The sequence below is a fragment of the Paroedura picta genome, chromosome 14 (genome assembly GCF_049243985.1).
Source record: "Paroedura picta isolate Pp20150507F chromosome 14, Ppicta_v3.0, whole genome shotgun sequence".
Classification (NCBI taxonomy): Eukaryota; Metazoa; Chordata; class Lepidosauria; order Squamata; family Gekkonidae; genus Paroedura; species Paroedura picta.
Window position 1 is genome coordinate 8,630,223 of NC_135382.1, and position 13,437 is coordinate 8,643,659.

The 13,437-nt window shown below is 45.3% G+C and overlaps 1 protein-coding gene across 4 annotated transcripts in view; it reads right to left on the reverse strand.

Moving 5' to 3' along the window:
* The window catches only part of CFAP61 (cilia and flagella associated protein 61), a 177,596-nt gene that overhangs the window by 74,957 nt on the left and 89,202 nt on the right, over positions 1 to 13,437 (reverse strand). For all 4 annotated transcript variants that reach the window (XM_077310336.1, XM_077310337.1, XM_077310338.1 and 1 more), the window contains one exon: positions 3,045 to 3,143. In XM_077310336.1, the coding sequence (XP_077166451.1) occupies positions 3,045 to 3,143 (99 nt within the window). The remainder of the gene's footprint in view (positions 1 to 3,044; positions 3,144 to 13,437) is intronic.

A 13,437-nucleotide genomic window follows, 5' to 3' on the forward strand; every position in this document is an offset into this window, starting at 1 on the left:
TCCCCCTCACTGGCAGTCTTCAAGCAAAGGTTGGATACACACTTTTCTTGGATGCTTTAGGATGCTTAGGGCTGATCCTGCGTTGAACAGGGGGTTGGACTAGATGGCCTGTATGGCTCCTTCCAACTCTATGATTCTATGATTGCTGGACATTCACACCCCTATTGCTCATCCACTGTATCCTGCCACCCCCCTGGACCTTCAAAGAATCAGTCTCTCTTTAAGATGGGTATCGAGCCTCTGTTGGAGACCCCCCCCCCCCCCCCAGGAAGCCTGTTCCACTGAGAAACCGCTCTGTCAGAAACTTCTTCTGGATGTTTCTTTTGAATTAATTTCATCCCACTGGTTCTAGTCTGTCCCTCTGGGGCCAGAGAGAACAATACTGCTCCATCCTCTATATGGCACCCTTTTAAATACTTCAAGATGGTTATGAGATCCCCTCTCAGTTGTCTCCTCTCCAGGCTAAACAGACCAAGCTCCCCCAACCTTTCCTCATACGTCTTGGTCTCCAAACCCCTCAACATCTTTGTTGCCCTCCTCTGGACACACTCCAATTTATCTTAATCCCTCTTCAAATAGGGTGCCCAAAACTGAACACAGTACTCCAAGTGAGGCCGAACCAGAGCAGAGTAAAGCGGTACCATCACCTCCTGTGATCTGGACACGATACTCCGTTTGATACAACCCAAAATCCCATTTGCCTTTTTAGCCACTGAGTCACACTGCTGACTCATGTTCAATGTATGGTCTAGTAAGACTTCTAGATCCTTTTCACACAAAGACAAGTCTCTCCCATTCTATTTTGAATTGCATATTACTCAGTTTAGCCCACTTCTCGAGCCTATCAAGGTCATCCTGTATTCTGACTCTGTCTTTAGTTGTGTTTGCTACCCCTCCCAGTTTACTATTGTCTGCAAATACCCCCTCTAATCCCTCAACCTAATCATTTATAAATATGTTGAACTACACAGGCCCCAGAACAGATCTCTGGGACAGTCCACTGTCATTCTTCTACAAGAGGATGCTGAATCATTAACAAGCACCCTTTTGGGACAATCTGTCAACTAGTTATCGGTCAACTTGACAGAATTAGGATCTATATTGCATTTTACCAATGTGTCAACAAGAATATCTTCTGGACACTTATCAAAAGCTTTACTGAAATCCAGATAAACTATGTCCACGGCCTTCCCCTGATCCAACAAGATAGTCACTTTCTCAAAAAAAAGCGATAAGGTTGATCTGACATGACCCGTGCTGAGTCTTAGAAATCACAGCTCTCTATTCCAGCTGCTCAAGGACCAACTGTTAAATGATTTGTTCCAAACTTTTGCCAGCTACAGATATCAAGCTGACAAGTCAGTAGCTACCCGGATCCTCCTTTTTCCCTTTCTTGAAGATGGGGACAACATTTCCCTGCCTCCAATCGTCTGGCACCTCACCTGTTCTCCAAGAAGTGTCAAAAATAATGAAAAGAGGTTCAGAGATGACATCTGCAAGTTCTTTTAGTACCTTGGATGCAGTTCATCTGGCCCAGAAGACTTTGTTTCATTCAAAGAAACTAGGTGTTTATGGACTGACCCCACAGTGATCCTAGGCCACTATTCCCATCCCACCTATTGTGATATGCTTTTGCCACACTCACCCATTATGCACAGGGCAGCCTGCATATGCTGGAGGATTCCCATGGATACGTGGGAAGCGCTGGGGCATGCTACCCCAACTCAATTCCCAGCAGCAGTCTGCCGTGGCTGCTGTCGTGCATAATGGGTCATTGAGAATTATTTCCCTCACAAGAGAAGAGCGAGGAGAAATAAGTGTTGAGTTCAGCCCTGTCTTCATCATCTTAACCCCACCGCGGCACCACAGACTAAATAAAGCCATAAGGGCTTGGGGGGAGGAGTTAGGGCGGGCTCTGTCCGGGATGAGGAAGGGTGCCGATTGGCCCCTTCCTACGGTCAGACCATTGGCGGAGCCAATTGGCAGGCGCAAAGCGCCTGCCGATTGGCCTCTCTGAGTGCCGCCTTGCCGCCCCGCCAGCTGGTCACGGTAGCGGCAGTGAACACAACAGCGGCGGCGGCGCAGGAGCCACGAGCAGCGGCACACCTGGCTCCGACGCAGGATCCGCCGCCACCGCCACTGCCACCGCCAGCGCAGCCCCCACCGCCGCCAGCGGTGGTGGTGAAGGAGCCGCGAGCGGCGCTGGACCCAGCAGCGCCGGACCCGCCAGCGCCCCCCGCCCGAACACAAGCTCGGACTACACTCACACGGGTAGGCCACGCCGCAGGGGGGGGGCAGGACAAACAGCTAGCGCCCGCTGTATCTAGAGTACAGCGGGTTTATTTTCTAGTCTGTTATAATTTCACTTTCTTGTCCTTGCTGGGATCCTACAGTGTCCCTACTCTATTTCTTACTTGAAATATAACTAAAGAACCCTTTTTTGCTATGTTGAGCAGTTTTTGCTAGCCTAAAATATTGAGCTTTAACTTTTCTAACACCCTCCCCACAATCATTAGTTATTTCTTTATACTCATCCTTGGTAATAAGGCCTTCCTTCCATTTCCTAAATGGCTTTATTTATTTATTTAATGTATTTATTCTGACCATGGGACTTTTCCCAACATACCTTTAAGTCTGTTAAAATTTGCTTTCCTGAAGTCCAATCTATATGTCCAACTACATGAAGGTTTTCTCTTTCCCACGATTGAAAATTCCAGAATCACATGGTCATTACTACCAAGTGTGCCCACTGCTTCCACCTCATCTACCCAACTCCAATCTGATCTGAGGGTCTTCCAAAAGATAAAAGTCTGCAGTTTAATCTAGAGAGTCTGCAGGGTGGGTGGGGGTTGGGTGGAGTGGGGATATTTCCAGAGTAAAGAGCACCTGATAAATCCTTCCTGGAGCCAGAGCCAACCCTATCTTCAGCTTCCTTAAAATGACTTAAAACACACCTGAGCAAAGGTTGAGTCCAATGGCACCTTTAAGACCAACCAAGTTTTATTCTGGATAGATGCTTTTATCTTCATTCTTTGGATACACACCTGTTAATTAAAAACTGCTTATGCTTCTTCCCCAGTATCTGTTTCCCAGGAAGTCCATGTGTTGAAATCAGTGTCAGATTGTTAAATTTCAGGTGTGGACTAAAGAAGGAAAATAAGAGAACAAAAATATATATTAACATGCACTTTTATAGGTTCAACTTAGGTTCATACTTGGTATGCATAAGGGCCTGAATTCTCCACGCATTCACGACTTCTTCATGCTGCTCAACACATGGGTCATCACCAGTCTTAGACAATGATGCAAACCACAGAGACATGTGCTTTACCTGAGTGATCGTGAAAGATTCTATTGCAGAACCTACTAAATTCTCTTAAGTGAGCATATAATGATTGTCAACAACACATCTTTTGCAGAATCAACTGCCAAGTGAATAGAAATCTAGAAACCGGAATAAGTTCAAACATGATTGAAGGATCCCCTTGATAAGAAAATATTCATCTTCACATTGATGGAAGAGTCTCTGGGCTGCAGCATCTCCAGTACCATTCCCCCGTCCCCCAGCCCTGAGGGCTACACAGGAGGAGTGAATGCTAATTTCCAGCACCAAACTATTGCAACTGCAGATTGTATACAACTAGAGGAAATGCTCAAGAGCGAAACCTGGACCTATTATGCATGGTGGTGGCTGCACCGGGCCACCGTCCATTTCTTGCAGTGGGGCAGCATGCTCCCCCCCCCCACTTCTTGTGTATGAATGGGGGGAAGATTTCCCCTGCCGCACATGGAAGTAGACATCTAATTTTTCTCTGCTGTTCTTTCACTTGTATCACTGCATTAGTTGCCAGGATGCCTGAACCTCTGCCTAGAGAATTGGATATCTGCCTCTGCCTAGAGAATTGGATATCTGCCAGACCTTTATGGGTAAATAGCTATAGCTCCTGCTTTACCTCCTCACTCTTAGTTCTATGATCTCTTTCCTCTCCTTTTCTCAAGCAGAATATGTTAAAGTCTCTCTCTCACTTTGTGTACTCAGAATATTTGATTCTTAACAAGGGCATTTTCATGTTGAATGACTATTATTTCTCTAGGCCAGGGGTAGTCAAACTGCGGCCCTCCAGATGTCCATGGACTACCATTCCCAGGAGCCCCTGCCAGCGAATGCTGGCAGGGGGCTCCTGGGAATTGTAGTCCACGGACATCTGGAGGGCCGCAGTTTGACTACCCCTGCTCTAGGCCAACTATTTGTGACATTCCGCTCAATAAATGGACTTCATTCCATCCAGATTCACAGTGGAACTTCACCACTTTGTCAGTAGATTCTTTGCAGCCATTTGTACAGGACACTGTTAAAATTTGAGACGTTTCTTAAACTGGGCTAAAGCCTAGGCAAGTAATAAGATTTATTTGTATATGGTGATAGGCCTTAACAAACTAACAATATAAACAACAAATTTACAAGATATATTTGATAAGATAAAAGCACTTAAAATAATTTACACATAAAACTACAAAACATTAAAAGCAACATACAAAAGAATAAAATTAAAATTAAGCTTTTGCTGCTGACATATTTGTCTCTTATTTTCCTTGCTGCTACAGAATTTAATGACATTTTGTATGTTACATAGTCATCAAAGATCAGATAATTTTATGATGAGCCTCAGGGGAGGGCGGTACACAAATAAAATGCATAAACAAACCTGTAACCTGCTGCAAGTCGAGTTGTTTGATAGTGGCAGGTAATAAATTGAACAAATAAATAAAATAAAAATAAAGGCTAGGCCAAAAGTTCCTTTGGCGTATTTGTAAGAAACAGCAGAAGGAAGGTTTTATTATTATTTTACTGTGGATTTGGGCCAAATGGGCCATATTCACCTTGAAATCTAATGGCTCTCTATCTATACACATTAACACATCAATCAATATAGCCCAATCAATTTCAAACGATTCTCCAGGAAACAACCAGTGCACAGGCTGATTCAGATTCAAACTTTATTACAGTCGTTCAGACCAAGTTATATGAAGTTAATACATCAAACACCAAAAGAATATGGTCATTTAATATAATACAGTGGTAGTCAAACTGCGGCCCTCCAGATGTCCATGGACTACAATTCCTGGCTCCTGGGAATTGTAGTCCATGGACATCTGGAGGGCCGCAGTTTGACTACCCCTGATATAATACAATTTAAAACAGATCATAAAATAGAACTTAAAATTATGCTACTTTGGAGCATCAGATTTTATGGTGGCAGCATAAAACTTAAACAGCTGAGTTGTCACCTGGGGGGACTCATCACTTAGCAGGCTGGACTTCATACTGTCTAGGCTCTGAGGTCTTGCACTACTGGAAAAGGCTCATGGGTTGGATCACATGGATCTGTTCCACTGATATGGTGCCTTCCTCCAGCACAAGATACTTTTCTCTGATATAAGAGGCACCACCATTTGTGGAACGTCTAGTAGACCAGATCCACAGGATCCAATCCCATGATGACAACTCAATGGTTTCATGAACCATAAACTTCATACAACATGCCAAGTACAGATTTTCCATAACTCATCACTTATTCCTCTCAGTAGATAATATAACCTTTTGTTCTGAGCCCTACCACAATATGCGGTGGTAACTGCCAAGCCTTCAAAGAAGACTGACCATCAAGGTAGAAAGCTAATATGAATGCTTCCGGATGGATGATACAACACTATTTAGATAGCGGTGCAAATCATGTGGCACAATTATTACTATGTTCCTGTACATAATGTGGACTGCCAGCTATGCATAGGAACACAGTATCTTAGGTCATATAATTCAGTGTGCTCTGTTAACTTGTAAGAAGAGTTGGTTTTTTATTCCCTGCTTTTCACTACCCAAAAGTGTCTCAAAGAGCCTTACAGATTAGAGGCCGCCACTTTTGACCACTACACTAGACTCGCTCTCCCAGGGGCTGGGTGTACAAACCAAGAATTGTCTCACACTGTCTTATAATTTCTTAACTGGTCCTTGCAAACTGAGATGTCAGGGCTGCTAAAGGGGTTCTTTATCAGGACGTAGCAAATGTTTCATTCAGCCAATCAGTCCTGACACACATGTACCCTGAATGTTTGGAGAACTACTATCAGGGCTGACCATGCTTTCTGGAACATGTTTTGTGACCATGTTTCCTGGTAACCACTATCCCGAAATAACAGCCCCCACCAGTCTTGCATTGAAGTCTTCATTAGAGTCTTATGTAATCTGATCAAGGTCAACATTAGCACTATTATTCAAACATTTATTTACTACTCATCTAAATGCAGAGTTAGCTTTACCACTGGTTCTTAAATAAAGTTGAAAGAGCCATCTGGGTGGTGCTGTCCTGGTCTACGCTCTGCTGACCGGCCCTCGTAATCCACAGGCAGCCACAGGCAGCGGGCCAATCCAGATGCATCCAGCAAAGATTGCCTCCATATTGGGATGGCCTCTAGAGTGCCTGGCTCCCCAGCGGCCCAATCCAGACACCCCTACAGCGCCCGCCTCCCCCAGCCACATGGCGCCACTCACCAAGCCTCGCTGCCACACACCTCCTGGCCGCTGAGGCCTCCACTTGGCCGATTCGCCTCCTTCCAGGCTGCGAGGTGCTGCACAGCCCTCTGCCTGCCCGCCGCTAAGGCGGCAACTCCCAACAACCGTGAGCGCCAGTGCCTCCCCACAGCCCTCTGCCTGCCACGGAACCACCAGCTTCACACACATCTTCTCACCTGCAGCACCCCGCAACCCGGTGCCCGCACGCCACGGAGCCTCCGCCTCGACAGAGCCCTTCCTGCCTGCGGAGCTGCGCTGCCCTCTGCCCGCCCGCCAACAGACCAGGCCATCCCGACGGCCCTCTCTGCCAGTACAACACTCCCTGGCCACTTGCTGCACGGTGAGGATGCACAGTGACCCCCGCAACTGCCCGGCCACCGTTCTCTCTGCTGGTCCCAGCCCTTTGCGCGCCGTTCGCCCACCTTCTGGGCAGCCTGGCTGCCAACAACCTCCTCTCCAAACCTATTCAACATCTTCATGTGCCCTCTTGCCCAACTGTTATGGAAGTTCGGGGTGAGGTGTCATGAATATTCAGATGATACCCAACTCTTTCTCCTGATGGATGACTGCCCTGATTCTCCCCCATAAGCATTAGCCAACTACCTGGAATCAGTGACGAGGTGGCTCAAACAGAGTCATCTGAAGCTCAATCCTTTAAAGATGGGAGATCCTATGGCTGGGCAGGAAGTGAGGACGCGCATTCGCCCATCCTGGATGGTGTGCAGCTATCAGCAGCTTGCTCTGCTAGGAACCTGGTTGTGATCCTGGATGCTTCCCTCAGATCACAAGAGGCCCAAGTCACACAAGTAGCATGGCTGGCATTCTACCACCTTCACCAAGCCAACTTCTAGCTCCCTACTTGGCCCTGGAACATCTAGCCACAGTGTGATGGTCACCTCTAGGCTAGACTTCTGCAACCCACTCTACACAGGCCTACCCTTAACTCTGATGTGGGAACTACAGCTGGTCCAGAATGTAATGGCCAGGGTCCTCACAGCAACACCATGGAGGTCACACATCTGGCCCATTCCACAATTGTACTGGTTACCAGTTGAATTCTGGATCAGGCTTAAGGTTTTGGTAATTACCCTCAAGGCCATACTTGGTCTGGGTCCAGTGTACCTGAAAGACCGTCTCTCTGCCTATACCCCCTCAAAGAGCTCTGCGCTCTGTCACCTCCAACTAGCTAGTGATCCCTGGCCCCAAGGAAGTCCACTTGACCTCAATCAGGGCCAGAGCCTTCTCTGTCCTGGCCCCTACCTCGTAAAACAAGCTCCCAGAAGAAATCAGGGCCCTAACAGAACTAAAACAGTTCCACAGGGCCTGCAAAAGGAAGTTCCTCTGCCAGGCATTTGGTTGCGGTTGACTGAAGCCAAACAACATTAACTGGGCCTCCGAATCTCCCTCCCTTGAACCCATACACTGACCAACCATGGGTCTGTTGGACTGTTTACTGTTTTTATTGTTAGAATATTTTATCTAATGCTATTATTATTAGTTACCTTCATTTGGTATAGTCAGACTTCGATGTACTGTTCTTTGTTTTCGTTCCATGTGAACTGCCCTGCCATGTGAAGGGGGCATCTCATTGTGTGGATGTGGTGAAACTCTATGTTAGGGACATCTTAGAAAAGAGACTGAGGCCAGGGTCCTCACAGTAACACCACAGAGGTCCGACATTTGGCCTATCATCCATCAACTGCAATGGCTACCAGTTGATTTCCAGATCAGTCTAAAGCAGCGGTTCTTAATCCCGCTGCAGGGTTAGCGAGGTCAGCGTGCGCGCAGGCACCCAATAGTTGGGCGGCATGGAAGCGGCCATTACCATGGCTCCTCCACCACCAGCCACCGCCTGCTGCTGCCGCCACTTGTGGACGCCGCTTGCCGGCACTGCCTTTGCCAGCCGCTGCCATGGCAACGACAACCAACCTGGGGACCCCCCAGAAGAGGCCAGGTGACCTCAAATGGGGTCCCGACCCACAGGTTGAGAACCACTGGTCTATAGGTTCTGGTATTACCTTTAAGGCCGTACATGGTCAGGGCCCAATGTACCTGAGAGACTGCCTCTCTGTTTATGCTCTTCAAAGAGTTCTACTCTCTGCCACCACCAACCAGCTAATGATCCCCGGCCCAAAAGAAGCCCACTTGGCCTCAACCAGGGCCAGAGCTCTCTCTGTCCTAGCCCTCACCTGATAGAATGAGCTCCCGGAGATCAGGGCCCTGACTGAACTAAAGCAGTTTGGCAGGGCCTGCAAAAGGGAGCTCTTCCCCCAAGGCATTTGGTTGAGGTCGACCAGAATCAGCAACATCTGCAGGGCTCCTGAACCCCCTCCCAAGAATCCATATACCCGCCTGAACCATGGATCTTTTCAAAATGTTATTTTGATTAGACTGTTTTCAGTTATGGTTGCTATTGTCACTGTTATTATTGTTGAAGTCCATTTTAAATATTATGATGAAACAAAGTTCCATGTAGTTGGAAGCAACTGGGACATTCATTCACTCCCAGTGCAGAGAAAGCAGAAAGACCTTCTCTGACAGGGGCAGACTGGAATGAATGAAGCAAGGCCAGAGATCTAATGAGTAGACTCCTTTTGTGGCATTTACTTTGGGCTGTAGGAACTATTTCATAGGGAAATTATTTATTTCTTGGGAGGCATACTAAGAGTTCTCTTATGGCACACTAATGTGCCTGACACACACTTTGGGAATTATTGCCTTATGCCAAAGTGTCTTTTGTTCTGAGAATTAAATTCAATGCTGGTGAAATAGGGATTCATACATCCTGGCTGTCAATTCCACACTGTCCATTTAGAAACAAGTTCCTGAGGAGAAGAATAGGAACCGCATATTGGCAAATAGGAATGCTTTTGCCTTTAATGTTCATAAAGAATGGAGAACATGTGCTGATAAGCAAAGGGCTGTTTTTAAAAAAATAAAGGCTCAACCCAATGAAGCATTAAATAAGTGCACCTGCATTATCGAAGCAAATAATTCCAGCCGGGATTCATGTTGCTGTGGATACAAAAGGGGAAGAACAGCTCAAAGATACTTGTAAAGCAGGAGGGATTAGAGTATCTAGGGAAATAAGTAAAAGGTATTGGGTTTCATTGCCTAGTTCTGGAGGACAGCTACAAAGGAGGTCTCAGCATCCTTGTGCTTGAAATAAAAAGGGTCACATTGCCTGTTTGCAGGGGGCATGGTAAAAGAAACACAAGAATTTAAAAGATTATTCTTGTGTATGTTTCTATTGGCAAATTAGTCAGATGTTAAGAATGATTTTTTTAACAATATGGACCAGTTGTAAAGGAAAAAGTACCTATTGTTTGGGGGTTTTTTTTGTGTTGGGTTGTTTTTTTCAGTATTCAAAAATGTGCTGTTGTAGAGATGTTCTCAGTGTTGGCCTTGACAACAGTTATGAAACAAATGGGAAAGGTCAGGCAATTCTGGCATTTACTGGTAGATCTGAGGGTGGAGTGTCGGTGTGATGGTATGGAAGGCCACAGCCTCGTACAAAGAGGAATTCTGTTGTGCCATAAACGGTACAATTTTTTGCACATGCATGACTTTTGGGATGTAGTGTAGGTAAAATGTCTGCTTGGCAGCCTCAGCATCCTGTCTTTCATGCAGGCACATGGGGTAGCGATGGAGACAGTTATCCCAAACGAATTAGTTTGTGTCCAAAAATCCAGGTGTTCTTAAAATGCACATACTTAGCTTCTACCCAGTTTCCCCATTCACTCAAGTGACACAGCAGCTCTATGCATACCGAGGGGCATGTGCCAAGAATGGCCTCCTCCATGAACGTGGATGCACACTGGTTCACAGAAAAACCCTGTCTCATGAGGATTTAGTATATGTTTTTAAAAGCTGAAATTACAATTGGCATTAGAGTTGGAGTGAGTGACTCAGCATGACTGGAGGGTGTATGCACTACATCACTATATATGTGTTACCTCCTTGAATGGGATTCCTTCCTTCACCTTAATCTCTGATCCCACCTCTCTCTCGCTTACTTTGTCCTCTCACTCTCCTCACATGGCCTTCTATGGAGAGACATTGCTGGGAAGGTCTCCCAGAGCCTTCATACTCCCACACACACAATGCTGGGCAAGCTGGCATGCTGTGCCAGGGCAAATACTCTTTAGATTAGGCCTCTCTCTCTCTCTCTCTCTCTCTCTCTCTCCTTTTGACTGCAACCTGAAACATGAACTGGATCTACTTGACAGGCAGCTCTTTATTTTAAGAAGATACGTAGTAAAGAAAATACAAGATATTATTATATACTACAGACCTGCTATTTAGAAAAGAAAAATTCATAAAGCTTACATCTAACAATACATCTCTTATTCTTACACATCACCTTGAGGTTACAAACCACACACTGCATGATCCCCATGGTTAACACATAGTTTGAAAATCACTTTTTTTCTTTTATTCTTAGATTTTACTGTTTAATAGTAACAGAAAATGGCCTCCATTTTCTTCTGAATTATACTGTTGATCTGTTATGTATCCAATGCATACATTTTGCTACTGTCCCATATCACATAAATTTCTTTAACCAATCCATAATATCTGGTGCTGATACTTTTTAACATCTTGACACAATAAGAAGAAGAGGTGGATCTTATATACCGCTTTTCTCTACCAGGAGGAGTCTCAAACAGCTCCATTCGCCTCCTCTTTCCTCTCCCCACAACAGATACCCTGTGAGGGAGGTGAGGCTGAGAGAGCCCTGATATTGCTGAAGAAGAAGAAGAAGAAGAGTTGGTTCTTATATGCCGCTTTTCTCTACCCGAAGGAGGCTCAAAGCGCCTTACAGTTGCCTTCCTATTCCTCTCCCCACAACAGACACCCTGTGGGGTGGGTGAGGCTGAGAGAGCCCTGATATTGCTGAAGAAGAAGAAGAGTTGGTTCTTATATGCCACTTTTCTCTACCCGAAGGAGGCTCAAAGCGGCTTACAGTCGCCTTCCCTTTCCTCTCCCCACAACGGACACCCTGTGGGGTGGGTGAGGCTGAGAGAGCACTGATATCACTGCTCGGTCCGAACAATTTTATCAGTGCTGTGGTGAGCCCAAGGTCACCCAGCTGGCTGCATGTGGGGGAGAAGCAGGGAATCAAACCCGGCTCGCCAGATTTGAAGTCAGTACTCCTAACCACTGCACCAAGCTGGATCCTGGCAGTTGTTACCATATATTTTACAAGCTCATTATATATTTCAATATTATGTTATTAATATTTTACTATTATATTTAGTAACATACACCTTGGATAATGGGATCTTTTTTTGCAATACTTCTTGTGAGATTTATTTACTGCCCTCAGTCCCATGCTTCTATGACTGGGCAAACCTCTTCTATAATAACCAAATATCCCAATAGTTAGAACGTAGAGCCACACCATCATACGAGCCTCTGCTGCTTCTTGGACACTCTTCTTTGTCTCACATCTGTCACAGACACCATCCACGGTGACTATGATTTTCACAGGACAAGACAGAACATGTCCTATTTATCTCTGCCCCAACACTGATCTTCTCCGTTTGTTCTAAACAACAACACAAGCTGACAATGTCTGAATGATGCTGCCACTCCAGTAACCCCGATGCATTGTTCCGCTTGGGTATTATTTTCCTTCCATATGGGGTGGGATGGGGGAGAAGAGGACATATATTTCAGCCAATTCATGTTGCAAAAGGCAGATAGCATAAAACAATAACAATTACTAAAACATTCATTACATGTTAGTCCTGTGATCAGCAAGCAAGCACTAACTATTTAATTAGTCATTTAATTAGCGACAGGCAACATGGAAGGCTCATGACATTCTCAGACAAATGTAAAGATAAAAAGCCTAATTAAACAGCAAGCAGCATGCACGCCACTGCCAAACAGGACAGCTGTGCAGGATATTGTGTAATATCGGCCCCCAGATAACAGGACTTGTAGCGCTTCTAGCACAAGCAGGACTGGGGAAGCATGCAATTTTTAAGCCCGTTTTAGACAGCTGAACAAGGCCAAAAAGGAAGGAAAGGGAAGAAACCAATTGCTCTGAACAACATTTTGAAAAACATATATATTAGCATGGAAAGTACTGCCCACTGTGACTGGGGTGCATACATTTGAACAGTCAGGCTTTCCTGCAATAAACCCTGAAGTGGAAATTTAGTCCTTTCTCCATCAATCATCAGCCCCATACTTACTGAGGGGAGGGAGATAGCTGGCAATTTAAATGTGGATGAAGCAATGCTAACACGTTGCTATTGTAACACATGTACTTCTTAAACCTAAATTCACCCAAATTTTAATTCAAAAATAGAATCCAATAGCACCTTTAAGACCAATAGAGACCAACAACAGAGTGCATGCACTCGAAAGCTCCCACCCTGAATAAATCTTTGTTTGTCTTAAAGTTGCTATTGGACTCTATTTTTGTTGTGCTACTTCAGACCAACACAGCTGCCCACTTGAATCTATCCAAATTTTAATAGTCTTGTGAAATGCATACAGTCCAGGTGCTTTTTCTGGGAGAAGCTACACGTTAGCTTCTTGTCTATCTAGGAACACAGGGAGCAACTCACATGGTATTGCTCCTTCAAGCAGTGCAGTCTTGAAATCCAGTGCTGTAGAGACCACATCAGTAATGGAACATCATTTATAATACATGGTCTCCCATCATACTTCTTCCATAGTGAGAAGACCACAAAGGGAAAACAGAACCCCAGTCCACCAATACTTTAAGACGAAGCCCTATTATTAAAAACTTATTTTATGTTCTTTAAAGCATTGGTGAAATTGGTGAGACAGACAGATTTTTAAACAATGCTCTCAATCCATTTCCATACCAAAGTGTTAGGATGTGA